General features: G+C 44.6%; 2 protein-coding genes across 3 annotated transcripts; both read left to right on the top strand.

Annotated features, from left to right (window-relative positions):
- The first annotated feature begins 229 nt into the window (after positions 1–229).
- Positions 230–6,952, top strand: LOC134505254 (transmembrane protein 180-like). Its single transcript, XM_063314879.1, has 6 exons — positions 230–423; positions 1,717–2,451; positions 3,823–3,977; positions 4,823–4,906; positions 5,032–5,175; positions 5,630–6,952. The coding sequence occupies exons 1-6, from the start codon at positions 271–273 to the stop codon at positions 5,757–5,759; spliced, it is 1,401 nt and encodes a 466-aa protein (XP_063170949.1). The 5' UTR covers positions 230–270; the 3' UTR covers positions 5,760–6,952.
- A 2,014-nt stretch (positions 6,953–8,966) lies between these two features.
- Positions 8,967–20,308, top strand: METTL9 (methyltransferase 9, His-X-His N1(pi)-histidine). Of its 2 annotated transcripts, none has more exons than XM_063314832.1 (5): positions 8,967–9,329; positions 15,172–15,362; positions 16,517–16,726; positions 17,890–18,074; positions 19,561–20,308. In XM_063314832.1, the coding sequence occupies exons 1-5, from the start codon at positions 9,156–9,158 to the stop codon at positions 19,761–19,763; spliced, it is 963 nt and encodes a 320-aa protein (XP_063170902.1). In that variant the 5' UTR covers positions 8,967–9,155; the 3' UTR covers positions 19,764–20,308. The 2 variants fall into 2 exon arrangements, with proteins under 2 accessions (XP_063170902.1, XP_063170901.1); XM_063314831.1 differs by having other exon boundaries at positions 8,969–9,329; positions 19,558–20,308.
- Positions 20,309–21,285: the final 977 nt, after the last annotated feature.

The following is a 21,285-nucleotide window of genomic DNA, read 5'->3' as shown; positions in this document are numbered from 1 at the left end:
TTCATGTTACATGTTAATCATCTGCTGATTGTCTCTGTGTTCCATCATATATTGCACAGAAACACACTAAATTCCACAAAATTATGACTGTGCTCTAAACTGATGAACTTCATTCTTAACTCTCTAAATTCTGATTCCAGCTATAAGTAGGATTTTAAAAATTAAAACTCATATTCTGAGGTGCTCCATGGGAATTACAAGCCATATATACTTCATTCTTTCAATAGTAATTATTTCTTTTCCACAGGGAAGAAGAAAAACAGTAGAAAAATGAAGTCTGTTTTAGGACTTCACCGTAATGCTCTTGCCTACTCGATGACCACCTTAGGCGCTGGAATGATGAACAGCATCTTCAATTTCTATTACGTTAAACTCTTTTTAAACAAGTACAAGATCTCAGAAGCAGCATTCCATCAAGGGCAGGTATAGTAAATGACACTGATGTAGTTATTTGTGTACTGTTTCCAAGTAGATCATATTTTTAAATTCAAAAAGAACGGCTTGTCATGAGAGAGATGGTATAAAACTAGCAATACAGGTAGTCCTCAACTTATGACCATTCTTTTAACAATGGTTCAAAGTTATGTCAGCCTCAGAAAAAGTGCTTTAGGACCTGTACTCGCACTTAATGACCATTGTACTACCTCCCCATGGTCATGTGATTGCAGTTCGGGTGCTTGGCAACCAGCACGCATTTGCGACCGGTTGCAGCGACCTGGGGTCACATGACCGCAATTTGTGACCTTTTTTGCCGGTTTTCGGGAAAAAAACAGCAAAAAAGTCCATTAGGGAAGCTGGATTCGCTTAATGACTGTCGTAAAAATGGTCATAAAATTGGGTCCAGTCACGTGGTGACTTGACTTACAATTGCAACAACTTACAATGGAAATTTTGGTCCTGATTGCAGTCATAAGTTGAGGACTACCTGTACACTGTTGCAATCAGTAAAAATTCGACTTGTAGCCCAAATGCTGCTACTTTGAAACTCAGCAGGGAGCTTGATTTTTGATAGTGATTGTGGTGCAGTAGTGAAGGTGCTGGACTAGGAGCGGGGAGACCCAGGTTCTAGTCCTCCACTCAGCCGTGGAACATCCCTAGGGGACTTTGGGCCAGTCCTTCCCTCTCAGTCCAATCTACCTGACAGGGCTGTTATGGGGTAAAATAGGAGGGAAACACTGTGTACTCCATCTTGTTGTTACAAAAGGTGTAAGCGTGATCAATTAACTGTTGGGACCTTAGAATGGGAGAACTTATCGTGGCTTATTTCCCAGATGGTTCCAATCTCTCTGGAAAAAACAGTGTTAGTTTCTTTGATTTCTTTAATTCTTTTGTACATGTCCCAATTCATGCTGTTTGTGGAGCGTAAGCCATTTGATGGTTTCGGCTGAGGTGTAAAACTTTCACTTCCGCTCCCACATCTACAGCTCATTCTGACACAGCCAGGGAGGGTCAGCCCAGTAGCTACTCCCGACAGCTGCAAAACCCAGGGGGATGGACACCTGCGTGCCAAAGGGAGGGCCGAGCCCTTTGCTACGTAGGCTGAGAACGAGGTGCAAAAAGATCCGAATATCGTTTCTGTTGTAAACACAGCAGATTAGAATTCTTTGGTTGCGGCTTCCTAACTTCGATAGAGAATTACTTGCGGGGCATCCTTGGGTTTTGTGAATTCCAGTCTTGCTTGCTGGGTGAGGCTTGACCTGTGATACTTGTTCCTAGGTTGTTTTTATGATATGGAATGCCATCAACGACCCTCTCTTTGGGTACATTCAAGACACCTCCAAAGCGCCCTGCTGCTCCCGACGTCAGTTTTCTATTTTATACGGCGCTCCCTTGTACGCCCTGGCTTTCCTCCTCCCGTGGTTTCCTTGGAAACAATACGAAGAACACGACTGGCTCTGTGGGCTGCATCTTATTGTGGCTTTGTGCGCCTTTGATGGCCTGCTCACGTTCGTCTTGCTGGCGCAGTGCGCCCTTTTTGCTGAAATCTCCACCAGACACGAGAGTCGCCTCCAGCTGATTAAGTACAACCAGGTTGCAAGCTTAGTTGGATCAACCAGCATCCTGTTCTGTGGTTTAATCTCTGCTAACATGGAGCACTTCGCCTATTTTCAAGCCTTCACGGTGCTGGTGGGAGCCATTGCCGCTGCGTGCATGTGTTACACTGGCTTCTACAGCACCACTCAGTATGAGCAAAAGGAAGCGCTGATGGAGGGGTCCGATCCAGAAAGCACCAGCACCCCTCTTTCTTGGTCTTCTGTGTTCTCCTTGACCGGCCAGATCTTGGCTCAGAGAAACTTTTTGCTTTTTGTCGTCATGAACTTTTTCCAAGTTTTCCACTTAGCCTTCTGCAACAATTTCATGATGATCTTTGCAGATAATCTCATCCCAAAGGGAATTCTTTCGTCTTCTGTCAGAAGTCTTATGTATGGGGCAGGTTTTATTTGTCCCCAGGTAGGCAGAAAGCTGTGTTCTTTTTCTCATTTTTTTAAAATGTGTTGATTCCCAGCAGATTTAAGTATACTTCTTGCTGAGAAAACTTAGGGATTATCTTGGAGAAAAACATCATGTTTCAAGATCAACCACCCAGAGTTTGATATGTAAATAAATAAAATAAAAATAAATCAAAGATTTAGCACTACTGATTTCAACCAATTTTTTTGTGCTGGGAATAGGTTATATATATGTAATATATGTAAATCATATATATGTAATATATATAACCTATTCCCAGCACAAAATACAACTCATTTCTACACTTGTATATTATGTGTACACCAGTAAAAAATTCTATATATTTGTTTTGAACACAGTGCGTGTCAGAATGTAATGAATAGTTTCCAAAAAGTGTTTTTGTGGAGTTTTGTTCCCTCTTTTGATTACACCATCATGCTAAGAGGTAGGATTTGAGAGTTGCCACTTCAGATACCGCTCAGCTGGCCTATTTGCTTTCAAAATACAGTTTCTCTCCTAATTTTTTACTTTAAAAATGTCTTAATTCAATTCACCTTTGGAGGCAAGTTACCAAAAAAGGCTTTGTGAACTTTGAAAATATGGCGAGAATAAAACGTGAATGGAAAAGCCACAGTTTTCATCCCTGCTTGGAAATAAATTCTTGGGGCCAGTATTATAGTGTCCATAATGAAATAAATAAATCTCTCCACAGACGTTTAAATCGTCCACTAAGTGTGACACAGAGTTAAACGCCCTTCTCAAAAAGCTTGCTGAAGACGCTGTTTAAGCCTAAGTGCTCAGTGCTTAAGTTGAAATCTAGTACTTCATCTCCAAGCACATTTTTTTAGTGAAGCATGTTTTCTTAAACCTCTCCCCCCTTTCTTAGTTCATTAGCATCTGTTCCTCCACAGGTCATGCAGCGTTAACCTTTATTTATCGTTTGATATAGTCCAATTTGTCAGATTATTTGGTTGTGTTTGATGTTTTCAATATTGTGATTGGGACTTTGGCTTGTTAAGTTTTTCTTTACTTTAGTGATTGGTTGGGCCAGGGAAGAGAGGGAGGGAAGGAAGGAGGGATATTTAAAGTATGAATTTATGTAAGGATTGGCTGGAGACAAAATTGGTCTTTCTAGAAACATAAGTGAAGTCATTTTTGCAGTGCTGTACAGGTAAATGTATAAACAGCCTGTTAAGAGACATACTTCTGTATGTCAGTAAAGCACCAGATGATGTTTGCAAGTGATATTTTGATATTATTTACCAATTCTTCGATAGGGTTATGTAAGTACTATACCTGCATAGCAAGGCTACAGTACAATAACAATCTTAATACTGTTCTCTCCTTCTTTTTATTCCTGTTGTATTTCAGTGTCTTGTGCTCATCAGTCACACTTTGTTGCTGAAATTTGGTTATTACAAGATTGTCTTATTTTCTTTCTACCTGGAAGGAATAGCTGCGGTTATCATGTTCATTCTGGGTCGAGAATATTACTACTTACTGGCTATTTATCTCACTGTCAACATGTAAGCAAATACTTATCATCACTTTTAGGCGCTTAAGAATACTGCTGGCAGTTCTAGGCTGCCAAAACTGGGGAGACCAAGAAGATAGAGACCTTGAACTGCTTCTGGCCATCTAGCAACCACTGAGATTTTCTCAATCCAGAACTGCAACTGACACCAAATGTCTGCCAGGATTCTGTGCTCAGAAATTTGAAGCTAAGGTGTCAACGGCCCCAAACCATTTGAAACCATAATCTTTCTTTGCAAAGTGAGCTGTTTCTACCATGGTGCTAGATAATCCATGAGAAGAGAGTGACCACCTTTGATTCTGGTGCTTTTAAAAAGAGGATTGGGTGTGTTCATTACAGTTTAATTATCAGTGGCTAAAATACAGTATTTGGTGTTGCATCTCTGCATGGTTCATGCCTGGACATGTCTAGTTAGATGTGGGAACAAGGCAAGGCCAGATTAGCTTCCCCAAAGATCGATCCCTGCAGGTAGTTTGATCAATAATTTATCATCCTTGAGTGTTAGCTTACAGCTTAGCCAGTGTTTCTCAACCTTGGCAGCTTTAAGACTATTTGGACTTCAACTCCCAGAATTCCCCAGCGTGCTGGCTGAGGAATTGTGGGGGTTGAAGTCCACACCCCTTAAAAGTTGCTGAGCTTGAGAAATTTTTCGCTAAACCACCTTTCTGCTTTTGAATCCAAAATGGTGCCCATCCGTAATACCTAGTGATTGAGTTCCAGATCCGTGCTGTTTTAATTTAGCAATACATAATTAAAAATACTTTATGGTAATGAACAAACTTACTATACAAACTTGACTTGTGCGGGCTAATTCACCAGATTATTTTGTTTCTTCAGGGTAATGGTTCAAGCGTCCTTCAGTCTGTTTAATTTGCCATTGGCCGATATTGTTGACACAGATTTAAAGAAACATAGACGACGGTGGGTACTCTTTAAATAAATGTCCACCTTTTATCTTAAATGAAACAATAGGTGTTGTGGATATTAAATGCCAAGCTGTTTATATTAATATGTCAAGTAACACAGGTCTCTGTTTCACATTTCAGATCACCCCTCTCCTCTATGGTTTTTGGAACGAATGCCCTCTTTACAAAACCAGCTCAGTCTTTAGCTCCTATGCTTGTGGTTTCTATACTAAATCAATTTGGTTATGCAGATTTGAATAGTAAAGCTGTTGATCTTGATCCAAGGTAAGTGGCAGGTTATTATTAAAGTCAAGCCCAGGTCTCTGCCTAAAATAGTTACAGCTTTATGGTTTTTTACACACACCCTCAGTTTGACTCTTGATTCACATAAGACTGTGGGTTTGATGAAGTGGATGGTAATTCTGAACATGATCATTAATTAGCCTTGAAGGTGACATACATCTTTTTGGCTTTGCTGCAAAAGATGAGCATAGCTGCCCTTGGGAAGCAGGCTGTCTGTGAGTGGGTTGTCTGGATAATCAACGGGTGAATTCAGTAGTGTCAGGGACATTTGGGGTGATTTTCCTGAAGACCAACTGGAGAACTCCACTTTTTGCTTAGAAAGCCGGGTTCCGAATGCAAAGAAAAGATCATTTTGAAGAGAGGGAACGAAATCAGTACAGTGAGGATGGGCCATCGTGATACTTTGTTCTGTAAGTCGTAACATGTTTTCTCCTAGTCTGTTCTTAGGTCTCCATGATGCCATGTTCTACATGATCTGTCTGGTCCCACTCTGCATTGCGGTGATACAGATTCTGACATGGACCCCTTTTTCCATCCAGAATACCCATCTGACGCCAATACTGTGAACTATACGTGTGAGCATTAGCGAACAGAGTGTTTAATTGACAGGTGTCAATTGTGAGCAAGAACACGGGATTTTCCTAACCCTTTGGCCTAGCAAATGAAATGCAGCCTTGCCATTTCATGATCATCTGTAGTTTTAAATCTTACCATGCTTTATCAGGAAGCAGGAATCTTTTTCTAGTTCCACTGATGTACCAGGTAATTGGAGGCAAATTAAATCTTGCAAGTAGACTTGATGGGTACTCTAAGTTTCTATCTCACATTATCATCCAAGGGATAAATAAAACTGCCCGGAGTCCCCCGATGGGAGGAGATGGGCGGGGACTGACTGACTGACTGACTGACTGACTGACTGAATGAATGCCTACCTCCGATTAAGACCAAAAAAAGGAGATGCAAGTAACCTCAGGATGAGGCATCTAAACACCATCCCACCCCTGTAATTAAATCCTTCTTTACTGCAGACAGAACAGGAAAACTGTTGATTTCCCTCCCCCACCCCCCCAGTATATATGACAAGACCACCTTTCTCTTTGTTTTGTTACTTAGATTTTATCTGCCAAAAAGCCCCACAACTGCCTCCACTTTGGAAAGGAGGCTGACAGGTTGAAGCAGGCAAGGGAAATGTAGATGGCTGCACCGCCAGGAAACTAGGCTTGACACAATCGTAGAAGCTGCTGCTGCTCTGTTGAGCGCGCTGGCTCTGCTGTATTTATGTCCCAAAGGGCAGTGATGGTGAGGCACACAACACCGGAGTTTGCCAGTGGTGGCTGAGGAGGGACTATAGGAGCACATGGTGGAAGAGCTGAAGTGAAGAGCAGAAGCTTTCATGGGGACTTGGGGGAAAGGCTTGGTAACAGAGGAAAAGCTCGCTTTCTTGAGCTCTTCCTTGAGCTGTCAAGCGTAGAGCTGGGTTTCGAGGGCCACAGGAGAAATATCTATTGGGCTTTGGATTTCTTAACTGCCACGCCACACAGATAATCTCATGTACGATTATCCCGTAGGATTTCTGTATTTGTTCCAGCTGATCATTTTTTTTCTGCCTTACTTTAAAACAGCACTTTGGGTTTCTTTCTATGAAAGTCTTTGGTTTTTACCTCTCAATAGAATTTATAATGAATGGAAAACAATTTTTACTCGATTAGGATGAAGTCTGAATTATGCTGTAATAAATCGTACTATCCTTTGCCCAGTGGATTATTGTGTTATTCATACTTGTAATGCATACATACAAGCCAACTCTTTTTTTTAGCTGTTCTTATTATAACATTGGAGGAAGGAACTGATTTCTTAGAAAGCCTGTCTAAGGTAGGCTTTAGCTTTTTTTCCCCTTCTTTCTTTCCCATGCTGAAATAGTCCTGGCCTATCAGGTTCTTTGGCTCTTCCAGTCCAGCGCCTTTCCCACTCCTTTTAATATATTACCCTGAAGTTTTTAATCTGGTAAGGCCTTACTGTGGTGCCTTTTATTATCAATTGAACTATAATGGTTCCGATGGGTTGCATTTTTAAAGCCTTAATTTCTTTCTGCTGGTGGACATATCACAGGAAATGTAATGCAACTGGCTTACCTAGGTGACATTTTTGGTGGAATAAGTTGTATAAACACTGTTCTGTAATTTTCCTGCTTGCTTGGTAAACTGGAAGAACTGGTAACAGAGCAGGCTTCAGATGAGACGTACCACCTAAGAACTGGAAACACCCACATTTATTTGGCCAGACCTTTAAAACACTTTCTCCAACTGTTATTGCTGTCATAAACAATGCTATTTTTCAGTACAGCTCAACTGATTGAACAAGGCTAAGGTACAATTTGTCACATGTAGTAACATTATAATGCTGGCTTTTTTTGTTTTAATTATCTGCCAGAATACTTGCTGATGCCAATGGCTTTTATTTATTTACTGCAACGCTAATTATCCTAAAACTTTGCTGGCAGAATAAAAGGAGACAGATCCTAAAATCCCGCTTTAATCAATAGCATATATTGGCCTGGGCTTTGGGTTTTCATAATACAGAATCCCCGCTTGGTATAATTGTTCAGCTCTTTTAAAGGTGGGAATGGTGCCAATCCAGCAATAAGTTAACTTAAAAAAAAAACTGCCTCCCCCATTATAGGAACTTTAATTTTTGAATAAGTTATTAATGGAGAATATGGAAAAGTTTGATATTTTGTAGGTTTCTGATTTAATAAATCTGGATCATCGTTCTCTTCAGCTTCTAGTGACCTGCTCATCATCACCCATTGTTTCTCCATTTAAAATAAGATAACTTTTTTTTTTGCAGAGCATAAAAGGTTTTTTTCTGGTATGCTATAAGGAGTTTCCAGGTGCTTAAAGCTATTCTGTAAAAGTGCTTTTTTTTTTAACGTGGAGCACTGAAATGAACAGTTAGGAAGAACTCTGGAACATGTACAAGTTTTTTATGAGCCATCACAGATGTTCTCTCCCATGCAAGAGCAGTAAGATTTCCTTTGAGCGATTTTCTTTGGGGAGGGAAAAATCTTTCCCATTATTTCCATTTAATATGAAGAAGTCTCTTCGTCAGATGCACTGCCGGCTGTTTTGGTGGTGAAAGACCAAGTCGTCTTTCTGAGGCTCTCTGCTGCTGCAGGCCACGTAAAGCCTCCTTGTGCAGGCACAGTCTACCTGATGAGCAGTTAACGGCGCCGTGGGTCGTCATGTGCTGGTTTCTTCCCTGGCGTGACACGGGCAGGCTGTTAAGGAAGAGGACGCTGGAGGAACGTGACAATTTTTTTTTTAATCTGATGTCTCGGGACGTGCGAGAGGGAGCCTCCCTGTGCAGGGGAAGTCTACCTTTAGAGAACAGGCTCCGGGGAGTCTCAGGAGGGGTCCAGCGGCTCGCGTCGTTTTAACGATCGGGACCTCGCCGGCGCCTCGGAGGGCAGCCGCTTTCCGACGACCCCGCGATCGCCTCGGGGCGGGAGGGGGGCGTGCGCGCGCGCCTTCGGGCACGTCCCCTTGCGCGCGCGCGGCCCCGCGACGAGCATTGTGCGGTGACGCGGGATTGGAGGAGCCGGCCGAGGCGCGCGCCCCGCCGCGTCCCCGGCGAGCGTGCGCGCGGCTGCGCGGAGGAAGGCGGCTGAGGCGAGCTCGTCCGGCGGCGGGCGGGCGGGTGTGTGCGCGGGCGAGCGAGCGGGCGCGTGCGTGTCCCTGGCCATCCTGTCCGGCCGGGCCCCCCTTCCGCGGGCCTCGGGTTCCGGCCTCGGCTGCGCGCCGGCGGTGCCTGCGGGTGCGTGGCTGCGAGGGCGCTAAATGGGGAGCCCCGCGCTGGCTCCTGCCGCCGCCGCCGCCATGGAGAAAGGAGGCGGTGGTTGCGGGAGGGGGTGATCGGGCGCCCCTTTCTTTCCTCTGCTCCGCGCCCCCTTCCCGCGCCCCCCCATGAGACTCTGCCTGGCCTGGCTGGGCTGCTGCGCCGTCTCCCTGTGGCTGCTGAGGAAGAGGATGTGGTCTGGCCCCGCTCGCTACCTCCGGAGCCCTTTATCCCGCTCTCTGTACGCGAACATGATGAGCAGCCCCGGCCAGGCAGCGCCGGGCGCCAAGGAGAGCCACCAGGTAGGGTCCCGCCCCCCCCACGATGGATTGCGGGGGGGTCGGCCTGAAGAGAGAGAAATGGGGGCTACCGGGGCAGACTCCCCCCCCCGCCTCCCTTTTGTGGTCTTCGGATTCTCCCGCCTCCCTCCCTCCCTCCCTCCCTCCAAAGGGTGGGCTCAGGACTTCCAGCCTGATTTTATATGGCGTTTCTAAGGACCTGGGACAGTTTGTGGGGGGTGGGGGGAGAAGCCCTTGCGATGCTCCCTCCAACTCGAAGGCCCCTCCCCAAGGGGGTCCTGACCTTGCCCATTGGGGGGAGACCCCCAACCTGGGGTGTGACGCCTGGCCTGGCCCCAACGAAGTTTCCTCCCTGCTCGGACCCCCCCTTCAGCAGTGTCCTCTTCGGGATGGGGGAGTCCTCCCGTCCGGGTCTGAGAGGGAGGGCACAAAGATTGGGAAAGGAATAAAACTGGGTCCGGAAGGAAGGAAGGAAGGAAGCGGGGTGGGATCTGTGTTGGGTGTTTCTCCTTCCAGGGTGGGGATCGATGGGCTGTTTTCCTTCTTGGAGTGCAAGGCAGGAAGGAAAAGTTGCCAGGGCCAAGGAGGGGACGGGAGGGGACAGGTGATCCTGGGGATCCCCACCACCCCTCCTCTCCTTTCTCCCCTCCGAAATCCTAAGAAAGAACAGGGCATGGGAAACCAACATGCAGAGACCAACAATAGCAGAACATAATCTGAACGGGAAAAGAACAGATCAAATGACATGTCCTTACAGGTTTCGTGACCGGAAGGCAACGTGTAAGACATTTTCTCAGCCCTCCCCATCCCATTTTTGTAGGTCTGTAGCAGGAAAGACCAGCACTAGTGAAGACTCCCATGGCTTGAAAAAGCCTCCCTTCTCAATTCCCCGGGCTTAAAACCTCATGGATATCCAGGAACTGGAAATCCAGGAACTGGAAATATTTTTCTTGCCGTGCAAATCCCCCAGTTGTTGATCGTGTCCTGGCACAGCCTCCTTTTCCCGTTTGTGCAGTGCACTAGCTGTGCCCCTTGCTGTGGATGGATAGCAGATAGCAGGGTGGTGATGGGAATGAAGGAAACAAATTTGCCTTCCCAGATTTTAGTTTGCAGGATCTCCACTTGTGAAAGTGACGCAGGGACCTTTTTTGTTCTTCTTCCTCTGAAGCCAGATTTCTCCGACTTGGCATTCTCCAATTGTGTTGGGACTACAACTCCCAGAATTCCGAGCCAGCGTAGCATTTGACGGCCAGTCCTTTTACTTAATATATACAGGCGTACCTCAGAGATGTTGCGGGTTCAGTTCCAGGCCACCGCACTAAAGCGAATATTGCAATAAAGCGAGTCACGCAAATGTTTTGGTTTCCCAGTGCATACAAAAGCTATGTTTACACTATACTGTAGTCTGTTAAGTGTGCAATAGCGTTGTGTGTAAACATACAATGTACATACTTTAATTAAAAAACACTTTATTGCTAAAAAATGCCAATCTGTTGGGAAAATGGCACCGATAGACTTGCTTGACACAGGGTTGCCATGTATCTTCAATTTGTTAAAAAACGCAATACCTGTGAAGCGCAGTAAAACAAGGTATGCCTGTTTTGGTAACACCTGTGTCCTCATGTTTGTGGTGTTGGTTTCTTTCTCCCTCCCCCACGTACTTCAGCCTTCATTACCACCCTTTCCATCACCTTTTTCTTAATTCTTTCCTTTTGGTCAGGTGCTCTTTTCTGATTCAGTGTTCCTGGTCTTGTCCATCTTTTTTCTGCTTGCTTGTTTTTCTTCTGAGTATTCTACCAGCAAGTATTATTATGGGATTATGGGAGCTGGATCCTAAAACATCTGGACAACTCTGATCTTACATATATTATTTATACGCCTGGCACTTAGTAGTATTTTAATAAGTGTAAATGTTTTCAGGTCTTGAATGTGGGCCAACATGTGCTAGAAAGCTGGAACTGTGAAAGAAACATGATTTATAGATATTCCACTTGTGCCAGGTAGAGTTAGATATAAATATTATTTGAACTCTGTTGGTTTTAGGTGGGCTTTGTGGTCAAAAAGCAAGGAGTAGCCAAGGAAACGGCAGCTGTCCTTTTATGGACTGGTTCTTATCCCTGGCTACATGAATGTGATTGATAAATAAATAAATAAATTTGTTAAATGGAATCCACCTTTAGTTTTAACTTCTCACTGAGCCTGAATTGGAGCTGTAATGTGATTCTGTTTGACATATTATTCTTTAGAATAGAATTTACTGGGTCAATATGCAAATAACTGTAAGAAGTATTAAAATAGGCTAAATTGTTAACAAACTACAAGTTTTCCTTGTCAGTTAACCAGGAAAACCATCTCATGATTGTCTGACAGCATTCTTGGTCAACATTTTCACCAGCCTTCTCCTTGCCAATCTTTGGAGTCCTGAGCTAATTCATCAGGGGAATTAAAGGATCCTTAATTTGGCTAAAGACTTTTTGATGACCTGGTTGGATTTAATATATATTGCTGTAATGTTGCAGGTTGGCCTCAAAAAATGAATTATAAATTTTAACTCATTATTTCTTAACCTTGGCAACTTTAAGCTGTATGGACTTCAACTCCCAGAACTCCCCAGCCACATTGCCAAGGCTGAGAAACACTGGTTTAACTGTTCTAAAGTCAAATAATCAAAACAGTGAATTCCCATCTGGAGACTGAAAGATTTAACTAGGTCCATGCAGGGTTTTTTTTGGCAACAGTATATAGCAGTTTGCCACTGGGATTTTCTTTTTCTTTTTACTTCCCAGTCTAGTCTGCAGCCTTGGGATCACTTGGTGGTCTTCCATCCAACTCTTAACAAGGCCTGACAAGATCAACCCAGTCCTGCCAGTTGCCGAGACATTACCTAATATTAAGCTTCAACTGTTCTTTGTGTGTTGTGATGTCATACCTTTCAGTTCATTCTAAATTCATTTTCTCATGTATTGTAAGAAGATGACATCCTACACACCAAGTTAGGCTGGCGTGTCAGACTCCTGATCATAACATTAACGTTTAGACAGTCTTGTCCTTTCCATCAAATTCTCCAGGGGATAATTGAAAGGTATAATTTTCTTCCATTATAAACCTGGGGGAGTAAAGATGACATCGTACATGCAACTATAGAAAACAACGGGACTGAAAGTTTGGATGTTTGCCTGCATTGTGCCTTTTTCAACTTGTTATGGTAATTCAATATTTTGCTGCTAAATTTTGTATGGCTAGGATCTTTTATATAAAGAAAAGCTTGCCTTGTAATCAATTCCTCCCATCCTTTCAAGAAAAGCACAGAAGATTTACAAGCTTTCATAGAAGATAATTAGAACAGCAGGAAGCCCTACAGTCAGACATTAATACATTTCCTGACAAGAACAGGAAGTGCTGTAAAATGGCCCTGCTGATGTTTCTAAGATTGCTTAAAACAGTCTGATTCCAGCAGCCCATCTAGATCAGAGGGGAACAAATATGATCATGATCTGTTGATCTCTCTCAGTCAATCCCACTCCCCACACCCCCATTCTTTTTTTCTCCCCAGCTCCTTGGCAGAGGCTAGACCAGCCTTTCTCAACCTTTTGACCTTGGAACCCTTGAAATATTTTCCAGGCCTCGGGAACACCTGTCCATTCAGGCTCAAATCTAAGCCAGAAGTTACAAAATGATTATATTTGTTTCATGGGTAGGCCTGTCTAGATGCACTAACAGTGTTCTTAAACTAAAAATGAAGAATGAAACTTACCTCTTGAATGTGCAGTTGCCCAAATCTGAAATAATTTTTTAAAATAAATCGTGATCTCCCAGGGAATCCTGGTTGAGAAACTCGGGGCTAGACTGAGGACTTTATAGAGAACTTTTTAATTCTCTCAGCTTCAGCCAATTTTAGTCTTGTCCCAAATTTAATTTAAAAAAAACTGATTTAAATCTCAAATTTAATTCTAAGAAGCTCCAGCCCTCATCAACTTACTTCTTTTCGATAATGCCTCTGAACACCCCCCAGCCCTCCAAGAAGGTACCTCAGCATCCTGTGAAAATTAACATAGAAGGTATCTCCAACCCAGTGCTTTGCTTGGAAATTTGCACACCTGCCCAGAAGAAAAGACAAGAGTGATGGAGAACATCCTAAAGTGGGGGAGCTACTTCAGTGGCTGGCTGGCTGCTAAATTGGTGTGGTATCTGGCCATGCCTGCTATGGCAGGCTTGTGAATTGAAAATTCCATATGTGCCTGCCGACCTGCAAAAGTTGCCAGTGCCTGCTTTACCTAATGATAAATAGGTAAATAAAGATACAGAAAGAGGCCACTCTTACCTCTAGGCACTAGACTGGGTTCTGGAATAACATCGGAGGTCAGTTTATCTGCTTACAGCATCTTCAAAGAATTCTGCTTCCAGGTAGAATGAAAGTACCATCCGCTAATTAGATTATTCATTAGGCTGTTTAATGTTTTCAGCAAGCCGGTATTGGTGATCCAAAAACCAGTGGGGACTGGGGACAGGATGCATCTTAAATTTGATGTAATTTATATTGAATTCAAATTATGATTGCAGTCCATTCATGCATTTCATTATCTGTCACCTTAAACATTACAATCCAGTAACTGCTTTTAGAGGTCTCTCGGATGCAGTCAAGGTTTCATGGGCTGCCTGCAGCCTTAGGATCTTTAATGTACATATATTACTCAGATTTTATCCTTCGTTGTTTTAAACTGCCAAAGGAGCTGATAAGGTGGGAATATGGAATCAAAGTATTTTAAATACAGCAACCACACAGTCCTCAGGAAGACAGAGGCACCTCACAGGGTCTGACTGATTTTACTGTGAATATTAGTTGCAAACTCCTGTTGAAAGAGTTTCCTAAGCAACGGGAATGGTCATGGCCATTTTTGCCTATTAAATTAGAGCAGTATATCAACTAAGGTTCAAAAGAGACTTCCTTTTCTAGGTGTAGTCTTTGTCCATACAGCCTAGTGTTACCTACTCTGACCAGCAGCTCATCTCCAGCTCTTAGACATAGGAACTGATGCTGTGTTATACTGCATGAAATGGCCCATTGTTAGCACTGACTGGCAGCAGCTTCCTAGGACTTCCAACAGCAGTTTTTGCCAGCTGTTGAGAAGAGACTAGACAACCCGTGACCCGCTGGGTCATCATTTCAGAGGTATTTCCTTACCGGATTCCTCAATGCCTTCAGCAGTGGCAGAGCTTCTAATGTGCTGCCTTCCCTGGAAAAGTTCTTTAAAATCCAGGGAGACCTTCAGAGATGGTCCTGCCTCGAAAGTAGCCCATGTCATTCATACTGAACTGTATAGCCCAGTCAGACATCAGGAGTTGACCACAGGAAATGTTTTATGGCATTTTGTATTACGTCATAAAATGTTTTTTGATAATTTTTATGTCATACAATGCTTTATAAAATTTGTCAAATTTCAGTTCCCATGACAGGAGTGATGGGTCCTGGATTTTGGACGCGTAAGTTAGCCCTTCTGTAAGTTAGCCCATCTGAGGTACCTTGGCTCAAAAATAGTTGCCCTGCGACGCACCGTTTTGGCCAGTTAAAGGTTACAAACAGACACAAAAGTTTTAGTAGCCTATAGATGTTAAGAGTTGAAATTGGGACTCTGCATGCACAAAGTGGGTGCCCTATCTCTAAGCTATATTGTTCCCCACCCCCTGCCCCCAGAGTCTTTTTTAAACTGTAGATGGTAAATTCTGGGATTTCCGGCAGACAAAGCATGTGCTTGCCATTGGATTGTAATTCTTGCTTAATCTAGAGCGCATTCTTGTTGGCAGAGCTGAAATGGGAGTAGTAATTCTTACCTCTTCCTCCCTCTAGTGGTATGTGTGCAATACGGAGCAGCTGTGTGAAGCACTTCAGCCTATCTTTATCCAGAGTTACCTTGACCAAGGAACACGGATCTTCTTGAACAATAGTATCGAGAAATCTGGCTGGTTGTTCATTCAACTTTATCATTCCTTTGTATCCTCTGTTTTTAGCCTGTTCATGTCCAGGACGTCTATCAATGGGTAAGTGTGAGACCCTTGTTAGACTCTTGGGTTTGATTAAAAAAAAAATCAAATTTCGCACATGTTCAGTCTCTAATAGACCAGCTTGGAAGGGTGTCCTCCAGCAAAATGCCTTCTATTGCGGGCTGGGATGACCTTTGTGCCCTCCCTAAATAACAAAAAAAATAATTTGCTTAACAGCCACGTGATTCACTTAATGACTGTGGTGATTCCCTTGAGCACGGCAAAAAAGGTGATAAAATCAGGCATCACTCACTTAACAACCGCCTTGCTTAGTGATGGGCGTTCTGGTCCCAATTGTGGTCGTAAGTCGAGGACTACCTGTTTATTTTCTTTCACCTTGGATTCCCCTTTTATTCATTCCTCCACCAGAACCTCTGTCGCAGCTTATATGGTCTTGTGCTACGGGCTTCAGAGCAGAGCCAGCAGATTAGCCATTGGAGATCTACCGAGACTCTGGCTGTCCCTTGCTGCAGAGGCCTTAACAAACGGCTTGTTTGCTTCGCCGTCTTCTTCCCCAGCACAGGAAAGTCAGTCTCAGGTCATGACTTGTGAGCTGTCATCGCCACGTCAGGCAGTTTTAAAATATTAATCTCACCTCCAGCTGCTCTGCCCCAACCATGTCACCTTCAGCCTCTCTTTGAACCGGTGGTTTCCATGGTTGCATATCCTCATTTTATTTTTTTTTAAAAAGGAGGGGGGTCTTTGGGGTGGAATCTCGGCCCTGCCCTCTTGTTCCTGTATGCCCTCTGAAGGTGGAGCCAGTTCAAATGGAACACCACTGTCAGGAGGAAGAGCGCCACAGGAGAAATTCCTGGTGGAGGGAAGGAAACGTGTGCAATCTCACACAGGGTTTGGAAGAGGCCAGAGCTGATGTGGAGCCTGGGTTCGGAAGGCCGAAGGCCCCCATCCTGTCCTAGCATCTCCGCTTAACAAGCGCTTCAAGAGCTGAAACTTCAAGATCTGTCTGAATAAAGGGTTTGGCTTTTTAGGGGTGAATCAGTGTCTAACTCTTGATAAGGCTTTTTCTTACCTTCTGGTTTCTCCATAATGAGAGGGTCCCCCTCGTGTCCCCAACAAACATCAAAGAAACGTGGCCTCCCATTTGCCCCCTCCCAAAATAAACTCATCTCTCCCCGTCTTTAACATTTCAGCTTGCTGGGAAGAGGTTCCATGTTTGTGTTTTCACCTGAACAATTTCAGAGACTGCTCAAAATCAATCCAGACTGGAAGTCCCGTCGGCTTCTCGATTTAGGAGCTGGAGATGGTGAAGTCACCAAAGTCATGAGTCCCCACTTTGAAGAGACGTACGTGACCGAGTTGTCTGAAACAATGATTTGGCAGCTTCAGAAGAAAAAATACAGGTATGATACTAAGTGGACCCTGTGTTGCTTCAAAACAGATGTTTAGCAATTTTTCATTCTCTTCTAGGATCTATCAATGCGCTAACGTGTTTTCTACGGCTGATTTATATGTAAGCAAATGAGGGTGTCCGAGATGATTCCCTCATTCTTTGCACTACGTGGCCCTCGCACCAGTAAACAGAAAGAGGCAGAATTTTGCAGTTAAAGAAAAAAAAAAACCTCCCAGATTCCTAGGGCTTCAACTCCAGACTTGCTGGCTGGGGAATTCTGGGAGTTGAAGTCCAAATATCTTAAAGTTGCTGAGGTAGAGAAACACTGCTCTTCATCATGGCCTCCACATCTGGGCCTTTCCATCTTGGCCTCCACATCTGGGTTGTCCTGCCTCTTCTCACACCAACTGAACTCCTTTGCCTGCTTCTCTCCTTCCTCATTAAATTTAAGCTTACAGACAGTCCTTGCTTAACGACCACAATTGAGACTGGAATTTTGGTCGCTAAGCAATGTGGTCGTTAAGCAAATCCGACTGGATTTTTACAACCATTTTTGCAGTGGTCATTAAGCAAATCATATGGTTGTTAAGCAAACCATGTGGTCATTAAGTGAATTGTGCAGTTCCCTATCAATTTTGCTTGCCGGAAGCCAGCTGTGAAGGTTGCAAATGGTGATCATGTGACTGCGGGACGCTGCTGATGGTTGTAAGTGTGAGGACTGGCTGTAAGTCAGTTTTTTCACCACCGTCGTAAGTCTGAACTGTTGCTAAACAAATGGTCGTTAAGCAAGGACTACCTGTAAATTTTGCCAATAGCTAAGCAGAAACTGTAGAGTGGGGAGGACCTGGCCTTCTCAGAGGCTGTTGAACTCTAGCCACTCCACCCGGCAAGGCCAGTGGGGAGGGATTATGGGGGAATTGTTGTGCAACAACATCCCCAGGACCAGTTTCCACACCTTATTCAGTAGCCACGTCCCCTTGATTTTGCCACTGGCCCAATACATACTAACCATCCAAACTGAAAAATCTGCTCTCTTTCCAGGCTTTAGATACCGGACAGCCTTGCTGAAGGCTGAACCCTTTTGTGGCTCTCTCTCACTTCATTATTGGGCAAATGAGAAGTGAGGAGTCTACCCTTGACCGAGTATAACTGTGCCTTTTCCCACCTTGGCAGAGTGCTTGGCATCAACGAATGGCAGACCACCGGGTTCCAGTACGACGTCATCAGTTGCTTGAATCTGCTGGACCGCTGCGACCAGCCGCTGACGGTATTGAAAGACATCAGGAGCGTGCTGGAGCCGACGAGAGGCCGAGTCATTCTGGCGCTGGTTCTGCCATTTCACCCGTACGTGGAGAATGGTAAGGTCTCCCAGGTGAAAGGGAAACAAGAACAATCCCTCTCAGCTATCCGAGATCTGAGGCGCTTCCTGCCTTCCCCAGAAGTCAGTCCGCAAGCGTACCGTCAAGATCTTTTCAGATACTTAGTAATCCTCACCAGGAGCTTGTAGGAATACGGGGAGGGTGAGAGGCTTTTTTCCCAAATGAACCTATTAGTTAATTATTTCAAGCCTCCAACTTTAGGAACCAGCGTTCCCCAAGCTAATGTCAAAACTCCTCCGCAAGAGATCAGTTCAGCTCTTGGTAAAAGCTGCTTGCTGTGGCTTGGCAAGGAGGAAGAAAGGACCGGTTAGAGAAAGAAAGATGCACAAATCCGCCTTGTGTGCCAACTGTGCCCGTTCCTGGACCGGGAGGCCTTCCTCACAGCCACCCATGCCGTAGTCACCTCCCGTTCGGATTACTGCAACACGCTCTACATGGGGCTGCCCTTGAAGGCCGTCCAGAAGCTGCAACTGGTCCAGAACGCAGCGGCACGTGCAGTTTTGGGGGCCCTGTGGTTCATCCAAGAAACACCACTGCGGCGTGAGCTGCATCAGCTTCCAGTTGCTTTTCAGGTGCAATTCAAGGTGCTGGTTATCACCTTGAAAGCCCTACGTGACACCAGGCCAGATTACTCGCGGGACCGCCTCTGTCCAGGGGTATCTGCCCGTCCTTCTAGGTTAGAAAGGGCGGGTGTGCTCCAGGTGCCCTCCCTTAAACGTTGCCATCTGATGGGACCTCAGAGGTGCACCTTCTCAGTGGCCACCTCAGTCTGTTGGGACAGCCTCCCCCCTGAGATCTGAGGGACCCCCACCCTTTTAGCCTTCTGGAGGGCCTGGCTGTTCCCCCAAGCACTGGGCTAGGATGAAGGTCAAGCTGGGAGGAGGATTGGTCTGGCACCTGGGGAAAGGATACTTTTGTTTTTAACTATGTTTTTTATGGATTGTTGCGAGCCGCCTAGAGTCATTGTATGAGAAAGGCGGCCATAGAAGTCCTGCAAACAAACAAACAAACAAACAAACAAGATCGGTTGTGGTTAGAGCTGGCTTCAGTCGGTTACCTAAAAAAAAAAAGATTGATGTTATCCCTTCAGGGGTCATCCAGACAAGAAGCACAACAGTGAACACTAGCACATACACACACACACACACACAGAATGAATATCATGTTACACAAATTGTTACCATGTAAGTCGATTTATTTACAAAGAAAGAAAACAATGAGAAACTAAATATATAAACTAATATATGCTATCCAAACGTTTCTAGTTAATCGAATGCTTGTTCAGACAAAGAAAGGGAGGCGTGCTGCTTAGTTATATCACAAATGACTGGCGGCCAGTGTCCTTCCTTGCAATCACACAACTACACAACGTCTGTTTCGGTTTAACTTAGTTTACCGCATCCACCCCAGGTTTACAACCCGCCTGGTAAACAGTTACTAACGAAAGCGTGTGCTCTCTCAGTAGGTGGCAAGTGGGATAACCCTTCCGAAGTTTTGGAGATCAAAGGACAGACGTGGGAGGAGCAGGTGAACAGCCTCCCAGAGGTTTTTAAGAAAGCCGGCTTCGCCATCGAGGCATTCACCAGGCTCCCGTACTTGTGCGAAGGCGACATGTATAATGACTATTACGTCTTGGACGACGCCGTCTTTGTGCTCAAGCCCATCTGAATCGTGTCCTCGGAGTCCAACCAGAAGCCACCAGCGAAATGAGACATTTTGATTCTTTGGATTGGTTGGTTCTTGTTTATTTTGCGGTTTTGTTTTTAATTACGATTAATTACAGGAAGGGGGATTTTTGTGGTTGTCTAACCTCAGTTGACATCGTGACTGAAAATCAGAATTACTAATTTCTTCGTAATACCCTTTTTAAAAAAAAAAAAGGACATCTTTTTTAGAACATCAGAATTCTTTCCATTATGATTTCTTAAATCCAGGACACATCTGATGAAGTGGAGATATTTTTATATCTAGCCTCCTAGGACTACTGATCCAGTCGTTGCCAAGAAATTACGCAAACGAAGCCAGCCCAGCCGGTTTTCCTCAAGGACGTATAAAGCGAATGCCGACAATAGAGTTGTCCGGCCGCTCAACTTGAAATCTGGGTTGGTCAAACGTCGGGCTAGACCTTTTTTTTCTTCCGTGTTTCTGAAATTATTTTATCTGTTGGTCTTCAGCACATGTTTTTAATCATGCTAATAAAACTTTTTTTGAGATGGTGCTTGTAGAAGAGCTTCATTGAGGTGAAGGGGGTCTCAGTTAAACTTGGAGAGGAGGAGGAGGAGGGATGGGCAGACACACAAGGCTGCCTTGAAATGAATTGATGAAGTTTACCCAATTATGGTCAACTTCCATCCATTGAAAAGCTGCCCCGAGCGTATCAGGGACTGTGCTGTGGGGTGCACAGGACAGGATCCCTGGGGGCAGTTTCCAGGGCATTGAAATGAGTACCCTAATCTTCTGTCCTTTAATGTGCCCCCTTCCTCTCCAACAATGAAATGATGAAATGTGTGGCTAAATTCTCTTCTGGAGGAGCTGTGAAGGTTGCAGAAGGGCTGCTGGTGGTTCCATGAAGCCTCTAAGCTGGATTTTTGGTATTCTTGATTCATGCCCTGGCTCACAATGTACATAGCATGGACTCCAGGCACCACTATATAGTGTGTGTGGAGTCAAGCTTGAAGAAGACTTCTGTTTTTCACTACTAACCAAGCTGGCATGCTGTGGGGCCAAACATCAGCCATCTCACTTCAGTGTGATGTCCACAGATGCATCTGGGCCTCCCCGATGGCAGGTGGGGAAGTGTTCTCCCACCTATCCAGAGAAAAGAGGAATCCTGGGAAGCTGGAGAGGGCGAGGCACAACTTTCACTGTTGTGATTTCTGGTGGGCCTGTGGCTGTGCTCTCCATGATGACCACTCTAAATGGAGAAGCTCCTCTGTTCATGTCAGTCATCTTGGGAGGACCCACCAAGCACTCTCAAAATCCCAGTGTGCCCCCCGCCTAAAAGCTTTGCTAATATCCAGTGAATTACCACCTTCTATCAAGCATAAAAAATGGCCTCCAATAACAAGGCACAGCAATTCTCTAAGATATGATGGAGGGCTGAGTTGGAGATGGCCATGTCATTCTTGGCAAGGTAAGAAGCTGTAATCATCCCAGCTTTTGGCAAAGTTATTTCTCTAGGCCAGTGTTT

This window comes from Candoia aspera, chromosome 14 (genome assembly GCF_035149785.1).
Source record: "Candoia aspera isolate rCanAsp1 chromosome 14, rCanAsp1.hap2, whole genome shotgun sequence".
Lineage (NCBI taxonomy): Eukaryota > Metazoa > Chordata > Lepidosauria > Squamata > Boidae > Candoia > Candoia aspera.
This window is presented reverse-complemented; position numbering and strand designations above follow the sequence as displayed.